Here is a 20,347-nt window from a genome sequence, read left to right as displayed (position 1 = left end):
TAGTCTTGTGATAATTTAACACAGATCTAGTGGGATTTAAAATAGTTTCATGGGAAATAGAAAATGTTATGGGAAGATGATCAGAATCAAAGTCAGCATGAGTTAATTAATCACTGCATAAATGACTTTGATTTGTTAGCACCAAATCAATTGTAGATGGATTCCTAATAGAAGAATAGCATGTAGGACCATTTGGAAATTAAACTGAATAAAATCCAGCCGAGCAATCATTAAACAATATTTTTGCATTAGAATTGCTTTGAGCATTATTCAAAGATCGATGTTTCGCATTAAAATCACCGATGATTAAAAATTTAGATTTATTTCTTGTGAGTTTTTGCAAATCTCCCTTGAAATAATTTTTTCGCTCACCAGTGCATTGAAAAGGCAAATACACTGCGGCCATATATAAAATGCCAATACTTGTTTCAATTTCAATTCCCAAACTCTCGATAACTTTGGTTTCAAGATGGGGTAAAACACGATGTTTTATTCGACGGTGGATAACTATTGCAACTCCACCACCGGCAACATCAATTCTATCAAACCTATGAACTATAAAATTTGGGTTCTTTTTTAGTTTAATATTTGGCTTTAAAAGCGTTTCAGTCACAACTGCAATGAGCACATCGTGAACTGTTAAAAAATTGAAAAATTCATCTTCTTTCGCTTTTAAAGAGCGAGCATTCCAATTTAGAAAATTTACAGCATTACTTAAAATCATTGCTGAATTTCAATTTCATAACAATATTAGTTGTAAATTTTATACCTTCTTGAACAGCCTCGTACATCGAGTTACAGTTCAACAAAACGAACATTAGCTGCAGCATGGATTGTTGTAGGTATTCAATCTTTTCTGGAGTTGGACTACCTAAATCAATACTGGCTGACTTTTCAGCACCAAACACGAACGGTTTGTTACTGTTTGAATTTGAAATATTACCTGTAAGGACACTGGCATATGAACAGCCTGGTGTTGCCTGAACAGGATTTTTTGTCTGAAATTTGTTATCTGAACTTAAATTATTACCTACAGACACACCTGCTAATGAAAGTGCTGATGATGCCTGAACAGTATTGAAAGTCTTTTGTATACCCACATTGACAACAGGTTGCTTAGAATTCCTACGTTGTCTGGAAGCAATAATTTTTGACCTTACAGGACAATTAAAGAAATTAGATTTGTGATTTCCCCCACAATTTACACATTTGAAACTATTAGTGGTCTCTTTCACGGGGCAGATTTCTTTCGTGTGACTAGTGTCACCACAAATTAAACATTTTGCTACCATATGGCAGTTTCGAGTTCCATGACCATAGGCTTGACAATTCCGACATTGAGTAAGATTATGGATTTCTCCATGTCTCTTGAAATTTTCCCACTTTATTCGCACGTTAAATAAAACACGTGCTTTTTCCAAACATTTCAAATTATTTACTTTAGTACGATCAAAATGTACTAAGTAATTTTCCTGGTGTATTCCAATTTGATTGATTTTGGTATTTGCCTTTCGTTTCATCAAAATTACTTGGTTGGGAGCAAACATTCTTTAATTTCCTCAATAGTTTGGTCATTTGAAAGACCTTTCAAAACAGCCTTAAACGGTCTCTCGTTTTTGGCATCAAAAGAATAAAATTTATACATCTTTTCAGTCAAATACTGTAAAAGATGTTTATGGCCATCAAGAGATTCGGCCAAAATACGAATTTCGCCTTGGCGGCCAATTTGAAAATTAACTTTCACATTCGACAGAAACGATGAAAGCTCTGATCGAAATTCTTTCAAATTTGCTACAAATACCACGATAGGTGTAACTTTAACCTTCTTCATAACGGCTTTACGTCAGTATGAGAAGTATGAATTTCTTGATCCCCAACGGGAGAAAGAATATCATACCTGTTAGTCGAAATTTCAGTGTCACTTGGAGGAGATGCCTCACGTTTCCTTGAAGCCGCATCAAAGCGAGCTTTTTTATTTTTTCCAGGCATAACTGGAAAACTTCACTACACTTTCACTTCACTATAGAATTTAAGTAGAAATATCTCAAACCAAATTTACTCACTAAACACTCGTTAACGTTAAAAACAAATTTATTACTTTGCGTTTCAACAGGTAGTCTGTTGAAAGCGAAAAACAAAATTTCAATATCTCTCGGTAGTCTAAGACTTAGCCTCGAGCTGTTGGTAAAATGCGACCGTACTGTAGGACAGTTCAAGTCGATCTGAGATAATGACATCAATCTACTTAATTGGACGGATTGGCTGGTGGCTGCACGGAAAGGCCAACACAGCCCCAAAAATGATTCCATTACGCGAGGAGTGGATTCGGGGAGATTGTTTTTATTTCCATTCCGTCAAATCAAAGTTAAGATTTGAAAGCTGTTCATGTTTGATTATGAGTATTGTTGTCTGATCCAGTTTAGATTGTGCCACTTTTAAACTTGGTGTAAAAAAAACCAATACGCATCATGATCCTGATGATCCTTGCCTAATTCTAAGTAGCTCTAGTAGTCCCTCTCCGAATATTGACACTTATTAATTAAACAATACTCCCCAGTTGCAAAGTATAACTCTGTATGTTCGACAGTTTAGTCTCAGTTCAACTCTTCTAGTTTTATTGAGGCGATCTTTATAGTTAAGTTAAAGTAAGATTCGGCTTATCTGGATGCTTTAAGTGTAAAACGCCATTGTGGTAGTTAAACCGCTTGTTCGGTTGGTAATGAAGGCGATTGATTTAAAAAATCGTCTTGTTCTTTTCATCATGCCTACACCTAATATTCTGCCTGGACTGGAGTTGTTCGGAGACAAGTGACCTAATATATGCGAATACTGAAATTTGTTCAACCAATGTGCTCTAGAGCAGCCAAATCTAGATCTTCTCTTGAAGTGCACGGTGCTTTGGGAAAAAAATAGTGATCTACTTCTAGTAGCAACCGACTGCAACTATGACCGAGACTGGATTCGACAACACTATTACCTCACAGCAACTGTTTGATACAGGCCCTAATGTTTTTTTTTTATTGTGATCAGAGTCCAGATAACAGCAATAAAGTTTGCTTTGATGGCATTTTGATCGCTGACACACAACGGTATGTATTCGTATGTGGAGACGCACTTTCGTATTCAGGCCCTTTACAAGTATTTGCTAACGATTGTCTGGAATACGATTTTTGTGAAGCTGGAAAGTTTGGTCTCTCTCGGCTCGTTCCGAGTGCTCCGCGGATCCGATCCCCAATGCTGCTCAACGGACTACTGAGTTCTTCTTTCTACAAATCTTACGTACTGCGGGTGCAATAACGAGAAATCCATGTGGCTTCTAGCGTTTCATCGAATCTGAGCGAAAAGTCCCCACGTAGTACAAGTATCGAACGTATCGTGAAAGTATCGTAACTTTTGATATTAACTTTCACATTTCAATACCACATTTAGTAGTAACATATGTTGCCGGATCGTTTAAATTTACCAAACTGAAGTTGAATATTAGAGCATACTACTTTTATTGAATAGCTGTACCCCATATAAAACTGCGTGATGACCACACTGCCGTGAGATGACAAAGTGACGTAAGTGCCATTTTCCCGAATATGAGTTTTCCATACCAATTTGTTCATTATTCGAATACCTATCTATCGATATCTTCCTTTTCGTTGTAACTTATCCGTACGTTGCATAAAATCAAAAAAAAAAAAAAGTGACGTTGGCACACATTTCCATACAAAAGTGACGAAAAATTCTTTCGTTTTTGGGCCGTACTGAAAAACTGATCACTTGGATCTACGTCACAATGTCATATCACGGCAGCACATTGCCGTTATCAGATTTTGAAACTAAAGTCACTTCACGTGGCTTGTTTTTACGCGATTTAATTTACCCAACCACGCGGATTTCAGCATTCACATGGTTTTTTCATACGCTACGTGTTCCCCACGTGAACAAAGATTGAAATGTATTTTGAGTATAAAATAAAGGGCACACTCATCGGCGGGGGATTGTTCGATTTACCCGAAACTCTGTTATTATCAGTTCGACCTGAAACAAGTAATTTTGTTTCTTTTTGAGAATTTTCATTTCGGTTTTATAAATCTGAAGCGGAAGGATACAAGATGCGGAAGGATGTGCAAGATCTGAATCGATTTTGATCGAACCTTTTTCAAAAGATCACAAATTTATCATAGTTTTTTGGACAGTGGGGGACATTCCGGAATTTTCCGTTGTTCCGGATTTATTGAGGGGAACCGTAGGGTAAGTACCATTCCAGAGACACAGGTTAGATTAAAAACGGTAGCGAAACCTTGCTTGCGACATATCAAACTTTAAGTTTTTGCAAAACAACACTATCAACGAACGGAATGGAAGGTAAATGAATTTTAATTTTTTCGGCTTTGGAGGGGTCGGGTACGCAAGTGATAACTAGTGTTCGACATCGGAACGAAAATGTGGATCCGGGTTCCGGTCCGTCGATAATCGGAACGAGTTCGTTCCGGTCCGATTGGTTCCGTTTCGGTTCCAGTCCGGAGTCCAATCCGAAGTCTGGTCCGGAGACTGGGAACAAAAGTTGCCAGTTTTTTTTTTTGAAAGTGATATTTTAGTGAACGAAACAATCAAAGAGTCTTTGGGGCCGTTCCTAAACCACATGGTCATGTTTTGGAAATTTTTATGCCCCCTCCTCGCACCCCCCGTGGTCTTACGCGGTCTTTGCCCCTACCCCCCCCCCTTGCGACTATAACCACGTGGTCTTTTCATTTGTCAAGTGCCTAAAATTCACTTAAATTTTTACATTTTTGTTATTAAACTTTTAGTACATTCTATATTTCTAAAATGCAAGCTTTATTGATGACTTGGTGGCAACAATAAATTATGAGTCAGAAAAATAGACCACGTGGTCATTTCACAAGTGGAATATATGATCATTATTATACAATTCATTCTTTTACAACAGGACGATTGGTTGAACAGTTCTTAAGAAATGAGTAAAAATGTTTCAAATAATAATGATAATGATGATAATGATAATGAAATGATGATACACATTCTAAAGAATTATTCTTTCCAAAATGACTCTAAGTTCTCCTTCGAACAACTACTATGCACAAGTCCAGTGCCTTGAATTATCAGTATTTATTCACGAGTTGATGAGCTGAATTATTCTCAGTGTCAGCATTATTTATTTATTTTCTGGTGCAATTCAGTTTATTTTCTGGTGCAATTCAGTAACCAATGCTCACTACGACAAAGCATGAATTTCGTTTACCATATTCAATGAGAAAACAGAGGAATGAATATCAAAGGCCTTGTAAATGATATTCAGAGAAGTTTCGGTAATTATCAATCCAAGTAGTGGAAGTTTGTTCAGACACTGTACACCACACGGTATAGTATAAATTGTCGAATGAGGTTGTTTTGATTTTCACTGCTCTGAAGTGATTTTTATTATTGACGTTCAAAATAACGACACGAGTGTTAAAGTTTATTCGGTCGGTGTTCATCGGTTGTCTGGTATCATTAATATCAATGTTCGCATGGGTAGTTTGAGTATCAACCTAAAGCAGGCTGAAAATCGCTGCTTTTGAATATCATGACAGTGAATATTCTTAGCACTGAGCACAACTGCAACTCAACTACACGATACAAATAATGTTATTTTCGCAAATGTGAACATTACCTAAGCCATTTAGATTTTGAAAATAGAATTTTTCAAAAAACTTGAAGAAAGTTCAGATTTTGGAGCAGCATAAATCGTGACGTAAGCAATTGAGTCGCCCTACCCGCACCAGCGGCGACGATCATCAGAGGCTACAGACAGCGCAAACGCTACAGTGGCAACGAAAATTATCAGCACCCGAAACAGCAGCAGCAGACACCCCGAGCACCAGCAGCAATAGCAGTGAAAGCCGGCCGGCACGGTAAAAGTTGCGATCGTATCAGGTGATAAAAGATTAAAATAGAGAGTTGAACCAAATACTGTCCTTTCATTAACGCAAACTTCGCGGTAGTAATATTTACTTGGGAAGTGGCACATTACAAGGCCACTAAAGGTACAAAGGTTCGTTATGGAGATATTGGGTAGTCGCTAGGTTACTGTTTTGTTGGGTGATATGAATTTCCTCGATTGTCGAACTGATTTACTATTGTTCAGTCTGGAACCATACGTGTAGAAGACTATAATGCCTGATTGAATGCTAGGCCCTCCTGATTCCCGTTCAGTGTGATTAGGTTCAGTCACTTGGAAAAAAGTTATACAAAGTTATACTGAGTCTAGCGGTTCAGTGGATCATTGTTGGCTTCAATCATCATTTATCATTTGAAGTTTTTCCACTAATTTATGAGGCACTTGTAACCCTGCTTATTATTTTCTTCATGTGTAATTTCCAATTTAATTTGCCATCTAGAGTAACATTTGAATAACTGACTTGGGCCTGAGCAGCCGTACCTCGAAGTGCATAATGAGCAGAGAATAAGAAGAAAAGAATCAGTCGAAGCGCCTGACTTGAATGCAGCATTTGTTAAAACCAAACATCAAATTTTGTTAAACAAATTATCTCCGCTTGGGATTTCAATCCAAGTGAGTAGGAATCATATTTAATGGATCGAGTGAATATTGATAGTTGTATAGGGTGTTGTATCATGATCGGACCAGTCAGAAAATGTACCATGATCGGACCAGTTTTTTATATGCGAGATTTCTCAACTATTGTATAAAAAACTGTATCAAATATGTAGCAGCATCATCTAAAAACTTCTTTTGATGATGTTCAGAAGGTTTCATTTAGATTGCTTAAGTATTACTATTACTAAGAAATTTAAAAACATGAACTATTTTCGAGCCCTTACAATTGTTGTCAAGTCTTGTTGACTTTAGAATCCAATATTTGAAGAATGCAGTATATTTTTCAGTAATGCGCCTGTTATACATTTGAATTTATACATGTTATACATATAAATTTAATGTAGGAACACTTTTCATACGAAATATTTACTTTAATGTTGGAACTATTGGTGAAACGCGAAGGCCTATTTTGTATCATGATCGGACCAGCCTACTTCTGGCTCTGAGACATCACCGTTTCACTTTGCTTAGGTGAGCTATTGGCAAAAAGAAGCGGCAACCGGGAAAAACTCAAAAAATTGAATGAGCACAAAACAGCAATCTCGAACCGCTACTATTCATTCTACAACAATAGGGCACGCTAGCCTACTAGGTTTGTTGAGAGAATTCGTTATCGATATTGTTTTTGGCACATTTTGCATGTTGTAGGATAAGTACAACGATGCACCGTGCCCCAGCGCTGAGTCGAGAAAATTTCCAGCTCAAAAAGATCCTTGATCTGATCGGAAAACGAACTCGATATCACAACCGTGTGGGAGAGCTAGCCGATCGACATTGTTAACCACAGAGCCACGGGACCACACTTCCCAAGTAGCACACGTTGTTATAGACTAGTTACCTACTTTATGATATCTCTATTACCAGGAAAGTGCAAAAATTTAAAGGCTACTAGAACAAGTACCTGTACTATATAAAGTATTACATAAGTTCATTAAAGCTAGCTAACTTGTTAGAGTGAGGTGGCAAAATACATTTTGAGTAGGGTATTTGTTCCATTATTCATCTCATTAACTAAGCCGCTATTCACGAAGGATGCACGGATTACACACCAAATTTTCACTATACCATTGAACAAATTGACGAAATACGCTCACGTGCTCTTATGGAATCGCCCAGCATTGTATATTTAGTAAACTTAGCTAGATTTATCCTGAATTTTATAAAACAAACCATTTTGCATAACGCTTCCATATCCATCTCAAAACTTAAATCACAGCTCAATTATTCATTTTACGACATCCCCATATTCATCACACTGTTAATCATGAATGAATCACACTATCATGAATGAACGTACCCTCAGACCGTCGTAGTAGGTTACCTAGGTATCCGCTATAGTTGTTAACGTGCAAAACTGGTAATCTAGGTAACCACTGCAGTGCTGTCGATTTATGTCAATTATGTCGGAGTAATTCAACGTTTTCAGTATGATTTTTTCGTATTAAGAGAAACTGATTTGGCAACGTTAGGTTTTTTTAACGCAGTGGAAACAGATGAAAATACATACAGTTGAAATTTAGGATTTGTAAAAATTCACCTCATATATTTCTGATAATTCAAGTTTGTCTTTGGAAATTTGAGGTGAACATTCCAAAGATTAAAGTTTTCTTAGTGTAGTGAGTGATTTTGTTTAGTGATTAAGATGATAAGTGGTCCGCTAGTGATGAAAAAGACTCTGGTTGGCTGCTGAACGAGTCCCGTCCCTAGTAACAATATTTGATTTATCAAAGTTTTATAGTGCTTAACACAGCCAAAACAGTGCTATAAAACTTTGATTAAACGAGTTTTGTTACTTGGGGTTGTAGTCGTACAGAGAAATGCGCGAATTTTGTTTTCTGAGGTAGGTGATTGAAATAAATAACTTTTCGAGTCCAAATGCCCGACTATAAAATCAAATTCAGAGCTTTTGAGGAATTCATTTTATGAGAAATTTAAAGTGGTTTAGTTAGAAAATATGCGTTTTTCCTGTTTTCAATTTTGTTTCCATGCTGTTTAAGGGGTAATATCTACAAAAAAAAATTTTATTCGCCATTTTTTTCATTGGCCTAAATCATGCTAAAACTATCCAAGAATTAAAAACATTGCCCAACGAACTCAAAGTTCGTTTAAATCAATTTTGACCAAACAAATTTTATACTCCAAAATAACATTTTTCGTTTAAACTGGCGATGCTCGTTTTTCTTTTTATTTCAAGGGTCTGTAACTTAGCAAAAGTTACCTATGATAGTAATCGTGTATCAACTTTGAAGTATAGAGGTCTCTGCATCAAGTTTTGACCGTTATAGCGTCTCTACAGAACGTGTTTACTCACAATTCCCCTTTGTTTAGTCGATCAGACGTTCTTGTGGTGTACGTTCTTTGTTTGACTTTTTTTATACTTTTTAACTGTGAGTTATATTCAAAAGTACTTAAATATGAGTGACAAGTTTGAGTGTTACGTGAGATCGGGCGCCAACTGTGTCAAAGTCGCTGAGCATCGCATGTCTTATATCGCGAAAGCGGCTAGGCACAGCCATACATCAGATGACGAGAAGGAAGAAGAGGAAAATAAAACCCTGGAATGACAACTTTACGGCGCAGCGATAGCTGACTGAAGGTAAACAAATTATTAGGGGCGTTATTATTGTGATTCTTGAGATTTATAGCATTTTGAAACTTTAAACGCGTTTTTCTCAAAACCATGTTTTCAAAATCGGCGAGCAGTAGAACTGAAAAAGTTTACATCCGATTGACTTGAAATTTTAACTGTAGTCTCTTCATTAGATTATCTAGTGAAGTACACACGACTTTAGCGAATGATTAACAGCAACTAAAGTTATAAACAATTAAAGTCGATTTTTTTTTGTCGAAACAGAACTTTTTTTTTCAAACCGTTGCCATTTTGCGATGAAAAATTCTAAAAATTTAATCGTGTGTACTTCACTAGCGACACTTATGTAGATAGTGAAAAAATGTTTGTTTTGGTTATAGATAGAGTTGGAGTTGGGATACTGCTCGCCGCGGAACAACTTAAAAAAAAATCGGTTCACGGCAATCGCTGCACAGCCGCACATTTTGTAACAAAAATGGCAATAAAAATATTTTTTCTATTCTGCAAGAGTTACTCAATCCAATGATATATTATTTATATACCTTACATCTCAAATGTCCTGTAAAAAAATTCATGAAAAAAGGCCCTGTTTTTTTTGAGCATTGGTAGATATCACCCCTTAAGATGAATATATGGGCTGAGATGAATAATGAATGAGCCAATTTGTTGCTATGACAAATGTTAAACCAACGTATGCGCGAATATGTTATGCGCAGTTCAACTGGATCGACAACCCGCATAATCAATAACCATAAACGGATGACAATCCATATGGTTAAATGGTAGCCTAGACAGTCGTGACTATATCCCGAACTAGTTGTTAAGCACGTTTTATGGTTATTGATTATGCGGGAATCCTTTTTATCAGTGGTAGTTTATATAAATTGTGTTGATCATAAAATGATGATGAAAAATAATATTCAATCTCTCAAATTGAGTTGTTTTTTTCGCTCGAATATCAAAATTAAAGTGATATTGGTTACACTGCGCGCGTTTTGTTGATCTTCTTATGGCACATTTTGACCCGCTCGAGTAAATATAGAAATCGTTCAAATAATTCGAATAATCATTCGATCAAGTAATTTTTCGTTGAATGCTGAGTACTTAGACCTCTGTTTACATACAGTCAACTTTATGTCGAATCGCATGTAAAGAACTGCCTCCATCGCTTATGATGAAAATATCATTTTCAAACGAAATCGTGGTTTACACCAGAAGCAACTGAAATACAACCCTTAAATGCGCACGACGTTAAAAAATCATCTAAAAACATAAAATCTTTGTTTAACAGGTTAACTGCTCTAAAACTAACCAATATGCATAGCAAAATTGAAAGATTTACTTTTTAATGTGCAAATATTACCATGCTGTTTTTAAACAACACTGTGACTTTATCGCAGAATAAAGTCGAAACAATTACATTTGTTAACAGTAACTTTAAAATTGACCTTTTGTTAGTATAATAACTGATAATTCAGACATTTCCACTAACCACCAACCTTATTTTAAAATTTATTTACAAAGACAGTCAGCACCAGTCGGGAATCTCGCCATGTTTTTTTCGTTTACGAGATTTTGACAGCAAACATAAAAACAAAACATTCAAATACAGTACTTCCAGCTGTTGAGTTTTCTTCTCTAGAGTCAAGAGAGCTGATCTAATGAATTATATTTCTAAAAAATACGAAAATACGTATATTTTAAAAAGTTTTTAGTAGTGTTGTTTTAAAGCAACATTGCGCATTTAAGGGTTAAATGAGAAAATATTTTATGTGACGTGTAATATTCAGATTTTTTACTGTGCAGGGAAAGCACTTTACTGGTACAACAGAATTACTGCTGAGCTAGATATGTACATTTATCAAATTTACTTTTATTTTTTTTCAGCCCAACAGTAATTTACCAATGATCCCATATCAGCTATCAGTTACTTAGCTATGGTCCAGTATGAGCTGCGCAGCGATTCAACTTAAGACTTTCGTGGAAAACGGAATCAATTGCTGGTTTTCAGTTAATTAATCGAATAAGTACTAATATCCTTTCATCAATATATTTTGTAAATCATGTAGAGACATTTTAATATGCAATGTAATTTTAAGTCATTATTCTTTCCTTCATAGAATTGCATTTCTTGCGTGCAATAGTCACTTGTGCTTGTTGAAATTATTTTCATGGTTTCACAAGTAAGTTCCGGTTTTTGGCAATACTTTTTTTTCTGTTTTCAGATTTTTAATTCTTACCTAATCCAATCTTAATTTTACTCAATGAGGGTACAAAACAATTCTTTATAATTTCCTACAAATCATCTACTATTCCTTTATGTTTATGTAAAATGCAGTAATTTAAATGCAGTATTCCTTTATCCTTAATCCAATCTTTTTGCATTCAAAAACCTGAATTAATCCACCTAGCGGTCTGACCCAGCCTTTCTCATTCAAACTTATTATTTGTAAAAATAGATTAACATGAACACTTCAATCCAATAAATGTATATTCACTTTTTAGGTTCGAAAAAATTGATGTTGTAATCTATACATATATAAATGCAGTCCGGTCTGTCTGTCTGTCTGATCCATATAGGCTAAAAAACTACCGAACCGATCGACGCGAAAATTTGTATGTGCCGATAAAGGTTGCTGATAGTTTGAGACCCTTTCCTCTTCTGGAAGGGAGGGGTCCCATACAAATGAAACATAGATTTCTGCACAACTTAAGAACAAACCAAGCAAGTAAAACCGAATTTGGCAAGTGGATGTTTTAAGGAGTAACAAATATGTCCATAATAGTTGGACGCCTCTCCCTTTTCTGAAAGCGAGGGGTTCCATTCAAATAAAACACAAATTTCTGCACATCTCGAGAACTAATCAACTAAAAGAAACCAAATTTGGCAGGTGAATATTTTTAGAGGTAACAAATATGTGCATAATGGTTGGACACTCCTCCCTTTTCTATGAGGGAGGGGTCCCCTACAAATGAAACACATATTTCGCACAGCTCAAGAACCTATCAAGAAAATACAATCACACACTTAAAATTTATTGCCGGGTCTCGGTAATTTATTGCCTAGAACGGCACCACTGAGTGCTCGATTGATAGAAAATGACAGCTGTCACATTTTTTCGTAAATTTCGGTTTACCAAACTGAAATTTTGGCAGAAAATATTCGAAATCCGAGTATTCAATTAGATTGAACTGAGATATACGAAAAAATGTGACAGCTGTCTTTTTTTTCTTAACCGAGCACTCAGTGGTGCCGTTATCGGCAATAAATTACCGAGACCTGACAAAAAAATTTAAGTGTGCAAATTTGGTATGAGAATGCTTTTAGAGGTAACAATTATGTTTCATAATCGACCTCAGGCAACATTTTGGATTGTAAGATGACAACATCCGGTTTCTGGAAAACAGCAAAAATGGCCGATTTCCACCCAATGTAATAATATTTGGATCTTGAATGATACACAGGAGCTCAAATCGACCACAGATACCATTTTGAATTCTAAGATGGCGACTTCCGGTTTCAGAAAAACCAGCTGAAAATGACCAAGTACCGCCTAATATGAGTATCTCCGGAGCCAGAGTGTTGCAAGAAGCTAACCTCAGACACCATTATGAATTGTGTAATGGCAACTTCTGGTTTCTGGAAAACAGCCAAAAATGGCCTATTTCCGTCTAACATGAGTATCTCCGGGTCTAGAATGATACACAGCAGCTGATATCGACCACAGACCCCATTTTGGATTCTAGGTTGGCGACTTTCGGTTTCTGGGAAACAGCTGAGAATGATCGAATAACACCCAATATGGGTGTTTCTTCAACCAGAATGACGCTCAGAGGCCAGAAATCATCTTATATACCACTTTGAAATTCAAGACGGTGACTTCCGGTTCGTGAAAAACAGCCTAAAATAACCAAATACCATCCAATATGAGTGTCTCTAGAACCAGAATGATGCAATGAGCTAACAATTGACGTCAGGCACCATTTTGAATTGCTTAAGGGCAACTTCTAGGAAACTGTCGAAAATGACCGAATAAAACTCAATATGGATATTTCCGTAATCGAGATGATGCATAAAAACCAAACATTGACCCTGGACACCAAAATAACTAAATACCTCCCAATATGGGTATTTCTGGTGTCAGATTGATGCCAGAAAATCTGCTGAAAACGACCGAATACCACTCAATATGAATATATTCAGAATTGAGGCCATGTACAGAAGCCAAAAGTCGAGGATATCGTCATTTCGATAAAACCAATCATTTCAAACGATTTGTTATTTGACTTTGATCATATCCTATGGCCGATTCGTCGTGCATTTGCAGACTTTAAACACATCGCAAGAAATCAATGATTTTGGAACGTTCAAATAGTACAACACCACATTCAAATTATGTTGAGGCCACATCTATCGATCAAAGCAGGTACAGTTTCAAATAGTTTTGGAATTTTTTTTTCTTTCCATAACTTTTATGCCACATACATATCAAATTGTTATGAAGTTTGTTATTTGTAAGTTTGAGAGATGACTCGTTCGTATGACACTAGTTTTGTTCAAATAAGTCGTGTAATATTTGAGATAATTGATCTTTCGTTGTTTTATAAACAATTTGATTCATAACGGTTGCTTAAGTTCGATTATAATCAAATGAAATGGGAACGTGTAGGGCAGCCAAACTTTGAAACCACGTGTTCAATCATGATTCATCAGTTAACCCTTAACAGGCCCGCTCATCTGATAATAATATCAATCAATTCGGTTGTGTAGTTTCTGAGATAATGAAGTATCGTGATTCTCATATTTCGGTACATTACAGACGAAGTTACAGTTCGATTAGAGTAAAATTCAATAGGGTGTTATAAGGCAGCTTGACCTTTTATTTGACACCAATTTTGTGGAAATCGTGGCAGCCATCTCTGAGAAAAGTGAGTGAGTCCAAGTAATCTTCGGAATATGTTCCTTTTCATAGCTGGATTTCACATTTTTAAACATAACAGGCAAAGTAATAGTCCGATTGCAAAACAAATCAATAGGGTCTTATGGGGCAACTAGACCTTCCATTTAACTTTGACTGTATGAAAATCGGTCCAGCCATCTCTGAGAAACATGAGTGAGATTAAACAGTCTTCAGAACACGTTTCTTGTCATAACTTTCGAACCACAAATTCAATCGTTATAAAATTCGAAAGTTAAGGGTTTTTCAGGTAGCCCGTTCATTTGAATTTAATTTTGTTCAAATCGGTTGAGTGGTTTTAGAGATAATGATGTTTCATGATTTTTACATTTTGATACATAACCCCTAAACTAAAAATTCGATTACAATGAAATTTAATAGGGTCTCATCTGACAAAAAGACCCTTCATTTGCAATTAATTTCATGAAAATCGGTCCAGCCATCTCTGAGAAAAGTGAGTGAGAATAAAAATCTGCACATACACACACACACACACACACACACACACACACACACACACACACACACACATACAGAAAATGCTCAGCTCGTCGAGCTGAGCTGAGTGATATATGCCATTCGGCCCTTTGGAGCACTTTTATATCTTCGGTTTTGCAAGTGATTGCTATACCTTTCTAGGAGAAAGGCCAAAATAAACGGTGCAATGGCGATTGTACATTTCCATAAATTTTCTGTTGTTGGCAGAAGGAATGTCTTGCAAAAAAGACGTATTTGAATAGAGAAAGAAATTTTTTTTTTTTTTTGGAATATTTCGCAATAAGAATGTAATTTAAAATTACTTACTTCAAAATTTCCGCCTTGAAGTCGTCACTAAAATCATATAAACATATTGGAATGTTGTTATTTCTTAAAAGGGAGGAGCTAAAAATGCCTTACAATTTGCCATCATGAATTTTTCACAAAATATTTGACAATTTTCAGATCATTTTGATTTCAAAAACTCCTCTGCAAATCGGAAAAATAGGTGGTTAATCGACAATCATGCAGCGCTAAATTCAATAATTTATCATGCATGTGTGATTTTTCGTAGCAATTTTCATGTATACATTGAATTTTGAACGAAAGATGAAGAAACTTCATATTACTGAAATAGTTTGTGTGTGTTTTATATTATTCGATTCACAACTAACTTGTTGTTTTACAAGCCACAAGCAAAATATATGCTACGTTACATCGTAGGGCGTTTTTTGCATTCGATCTACGTCCCACTTACAAGGTTATTTGTACAAGAAATTGCAAAGTTAATACACTGCGTCGGTTCTAGTACAAGCTTACGATTTGTCACTTTTTCTAGTGAGTGTCATCAGTGCAGGCAATAAACAACGGTGCATTACAACGCGGTGATTTACGTCAATCATTTAAACTTGTCTCGCTTTTTCCGTCACTGAAATCAGCAGGAAATTAGCACGTCTTTCAGAGTTAGTAAGAACCTCGTGACTTTGCAAGTCACACCCTTCAATACCTACCGAGCAAATCCTGCTGAGGCAGCCATCGCGCTATTCGTATGTTACTCGTGCCGTTCAGGTCGACTTCACTGTCGCACTTCCACAGGACATCGTATTTAAGTGATTTGAAGGTATCAACAAACACTTTCAAGTTCCGCGCGTTGATCGAATTACTGCGGATTAATGTTCCCAAACTGAAGTAAATAACACCGTGCTGGGAATGATCGAAATATCGCTTCAGATCCTTTGGTAGAGGTTTGGGTTCTTCGATATGCAGGAATCCCAACTGGATTGTTTGTGGCACACTTGGACGCACATATCCAAGCGCAGGTTCCACGTTGGTCATAAGAAAGTCGATACGATGCATCAATTCACGTGACTTCGTCATATTACTACCGAAATTTCGCTCAATCACTTTATCGTACTTCGCAAACTCACGCGGTATCAAATAGTTATCAATAAAAACTTTTGTTACAACGGCTACCAATCGTTGCAGGAAATTAGGTTCGGATGAGAACTTATGATTCATTTCCGGATGGGCAACCACATTCATAACGTTCCCCAAAACTTGATGGACCATAGAAATCGAATCAATCGACGTGATTCCAATCATGGGCACGTTAAACAGATCGGCAAACGCATGAAACGGAGTCATCTGAAAATACTCCATTATCAACACATCAAAATGTTCTTCACTCGCGTTTTCGATCAGTTGCTGCACTTCCGGATGCGCTAATTCAGCTTCTATAAACTTTTTCGTCACCACCAACAATTGAGTCGCAATGTCCAACGACGTGCAACCCTGTTGCCTCATACCAGCAACATCGAAATTTTCTTCCACTATCTTATGGGTGTAGTTCCAATTGATTTGCGTAATGTTAGGGTTACTGGTTTCGAACGGATCCGTGGTCATCATCGTGATATGATGACCCCGTTCCAGAAGCCCTTTCATAAACGCTCGGAAAACTATTTGATGACTTTTGGCCGGTGCTGGAAAAATCGCCAAAATCCTTGCACTTTCACCTTCACCGAAAATGACCACCAGCACGATTACGGCTAAAAAGCCAAATGTCCGTAGTAACCCAGACATCGTGCCGTACACACTCAAAAATATTTAAAGCACTATTCAAATTTTTTGAGAGTACTCGCTACTAGTAGATCACAACGGCGCTGACCGTTTGGACGCGTTAATCGTCACACACCGCGTGGCAACCGTCGTTAGACTAAGAGATGCGTGCACCTCGAGATAGAGTTTTATAATGAAAACAGTGCTTTACTTAGCATTGGCTGGCTGGCGGTTCACTGGCAGACAGATTGGCTGGTGGGTGCACGGAAAAGTCTTTGTTGTAATTACACATAGGATTTTTGGCGGTGCGCGCTGCCAAATATGATCTCTTATTTTTCTAGCCTCACCTCACGAGCCGAACACGTGAGGAGTGGTTGTTGGGTGAGACTTTTTTTCGATTGAGATGAACAGGGTAAGTTCAATCGGTGAGATTCGTTTGTGCAGTACTTATGTGAGTGTAATTTTGAAATAAAGTAGCGAACGTAGAGCTGCGTACAAGTGTCTTAATACAAATCAAGCTCCGCTGTTCACAGTAATAATATTTCATAGTAGATTAGACGTGATCAAAAAATTTTAATGACTGTCGGACTTGAATGAATAATGATCAAAACAGAATCTGTGATTTTTGGATTTTTTAATTTTTTCTCTTATTCAACATCAAACACACTCCAAGAATAATGATAGTATACATAAGTAAGCTTTCTCTCTCCTCCTTATACCAGTATTGAATTTACTGTAAACCACCACAATAATTCGCAGTAGAAGACCGGTCAAAGCATTGAACAAAAACAAAAGAAGGACTTCGTTCTTCTTGTCAAGATCATAGTTCAATCCAAGTGCTTATCATCCAACATTTGACCAAAATTTTAATTCCATTTCTTCCAAAACACAATACCGTTGCGGGGTATGTGTTTTGTCAGATTAAATTTCATCACATCACGTCAAAAAATACAAACGTTCCTAACAGTCATCCGACTCTATTTGTACCCCAAATACGCAATCCAACGAATCTACTTCAGTGTCGCTCAATCGAAGATTTCTTTGTGATTTTGAGTTTCTTGGCGCTCAAGAATAACTGGATAACAATGAACTGCACACAGTTGATTGGTAGAATCGAGAGTTGCATTCGAAGAATCGATGTTCTGGCATCATAAAAAGGTTCCAGCGGAATGTCGATTGTGAACCTTATTCAAATGTTTTTTTTTTGTTATTATTGAATGTATCTTCATGAGATATAAACCAGTTTTTTCATTAGGTACATCTACCTTTTTATTGACAGCAGTAGGAAAAAGTCCAAAATTTAAGTTGTCACCTGTAAGTTTATATTTAAGGCTTCAAACCCTTACCGCTTCTGTACTGTGTTCAACTCGTATACTATTTTCATCTTTTTCGACTCAGAGTTTCATCATTTAAGAGTGTGAAAATAATACTAAATGCAAAAATAAATGCATGTCAGTCCCGTAGTCATTTTATTTTACAAAATGAGAAAGTTTTGTTCTGATTAAAGTTGCGCCCGTGGCTTTAAAATACAATGCTTAAGGCAGTCTCCTTCTCAGTGACCTCAAAAGAGATGGTTTTCCATAATTTTTTTCTTGAAGTACAAATAGCGACACAAATAAATGACGTTTTCCATTTATCTAAACAGAGATTCGAGCAGAAAAAGCTAGCAGAATTTCAAATTTTCACCTGTAGCACACAATAATAATACTTTCATGTTCAAAAGAGTATTCAGAATATGGCCATGCACTTCTGTCGAGATCCGTCCAATGTAAATTATAAAAGATATTCAAAAATGCCCTATTTCTAATACTTTTTCGTAACAAGAGTCAATAGTTTAAGTAGCTTTTTTTTGTAATCATGCACGTCAATCGATTGGTAATTAGTCCGCTGTTTTGTATAGTACGTGACGAATTTTGTTCAGATTTTGGAGTTGTTTAGGAATATGTACCCGATTCTGAGCTTGACATCTTTCATAAGAATGGTAGCATCGGCTTGAGGTGTTACCAAATGCATTCCTGGATCGAATTTGGCTCCGTAGGTATTTTTCACCTCCGTACACCTCTCATCAGAATCTCTCCCGTAACGCCAGAGGCTCAAATGTCTACTTGGAAATGCCACTAGCCGTTCACTAGCTTACCTTACTGTTTTTTTTTTTTTGACGTGGAACTACGTTTTTCTTCAGCCTGCCACCGTAACATTTGTCCCTTTCACGACACAAGTTGCTGCGATCTTGGGCAGTAAAGTTTATGCCTTCAGCGAGAAAGAGTTACTCAGGATGCTGGTGAGGCAACGATAAAAAATCTTTTTAGGTTTTTACCCACCGCCCAGCCTAACAAGCCAATCGTCGTAGGTTCGACTCTCGGCACGGGAGAGACTTATAGTGTCAGTGGGATCGTGGCACTAACCCCGCAATTGTCCTCTACTCTTGCAGTGCTTATAGGTCGGTTTGTTTTTAACCGATTTCCTTAATTCTTGTAGCAATCGGTTAGATAATTATTTACGCATCCGCCCAAATGCAGAAAAATGTTGTTTGATTATGTGAACTATTGTACTGTTGAAAATTGTCAAACGAAAATTAAGTCCTCTAGTAGGTCACTTGCCAGCTTTCCATTAAAAGATCGACAGAATAATATACCTGGTTAGCCGTAGAATGGCGAATTACGCTAGTGGCAGTGGCGGATTGAATTAGTATTAGCTGGCTTTCCGAATTTGCTTTCGACTTAGTTTTGCATTTTTGAGTTTTCGATGTCAAGCAATAGAAAATACTGTGAATTTTCTTCCCACGAAACCCCGTTTCAAAATTCGCAAAAACCCAGAGTTATGACTAGATCATTCTAAACAATACATTTGTTAATAGTGTATGTGTGTGCGTGTTTGTGTGTGTGAGTGTGTGTGCGTGAGAGCGTGTGTGTGTGGGCGTGTGTGGGCGTGTGTGTGTGTGTGTGTGTGTGTGTGTGTGTGTGTGTGTGTGTGTGTGTGGGCGCGCGTGTGTGTGTATGTGTGTGTGTTTGTGTGCGTGTTCTACGCACCACATTTCGCAGGCGTACAGAAGTACAGATTTCAGGTTCGAGTTGAAGATTCGGATTTTCGTAATTAGAGTGATCTGAATAGAGCGCAAAATGTTCCGCAAACCTGCAATGGCACCCTGAGCTTTCCTTATCCATGTGGCTCTATCGGTCTTGGTTCACCATCTGGCGTAGTCTGGCTACCAAGTTACTGAAAGGTTTCTACCACTTCAACCTCTTTTCCCGCTTCCGTTAAACTAGAGGGATTGACAAATTGACTTGGTCTTTGCGACATTCATTGTAAGACCTGCTGCCATAAAGCTTTCGCAGTCATTTAGGTGCTCTATTGTAAAAAGGATTCCAAGGCAATCCTCGGTTTGGTCTACTGTCAATAGCTGTGGTCAGAATTTCATCCATGACGATGAGAAATAGTAGCAGTGATAGTATGCATCCTTGTCTCACGCTTCGTACTGTGCTTCGATGTGATGGAGTAGCTTTTTTGGAACTCCTCTACGCCTTAGGGCGCTCCAGATGTTTCCGTGGTTGAGACGGTCAACCGCTTTTTTGAAATCAAACGGAAGTCCTGGAATTCGTTGACCTGCTCCAAGACGATACGGAGCGTAACGATATGGTTCACACAAGAACGGCCAAAACG

At 37.1% G+C, this 20,347-nt stretch overlaps 1 protein-coding gene across 1 annotated transcript in view; it reads right to left on the bottom strand.

Annotated features, from left to right (window-relative positions):
* Window positions 1-16,855, bottom strand: part of LOC129731725 (UDP-glucosyltransferase 2-like) — a 32,848-nt gene extending 15,993 nt beyond the window's left edge. Inside the window, exon 1 of the mRNA XM_055691948.1 lies at window positions 15,643-16,855. Coding sequence (XP_055547923.1) covers window positions 15,643-16,711 — 1,069 coding nt within the window. The 5' untranslated portion in view covers window positions 16,712-16,855. The remainder of the gene's footprint in view (window positions 1-15,642) is intronic.
* Between the last annotated feature and the right edge of the window lie 3,492 nt (window positions 16,856-20,347).

Source organism: Wyeomyia smithii, chromosome 3 (assembly GCF_029784165.1).
Source record: "Wyeomyia smithii strain HCP4-BCI-WySm-NY-G18 chromosome 3, ASM2978416v1, whole genome shotgun sequence".
Classification (NCBI taxonomy): domain Eukaryota; kingdom Metazoa; phylum Arthropoda; class Insecta; order Diptera; family Culicidae; genus Wyeomyia; species Wyeomyia smithii.
Note: the sequence above shows the minus strand (reverse complement) of the source record. Positions and strands in the feature narration are given on the sequence as shown.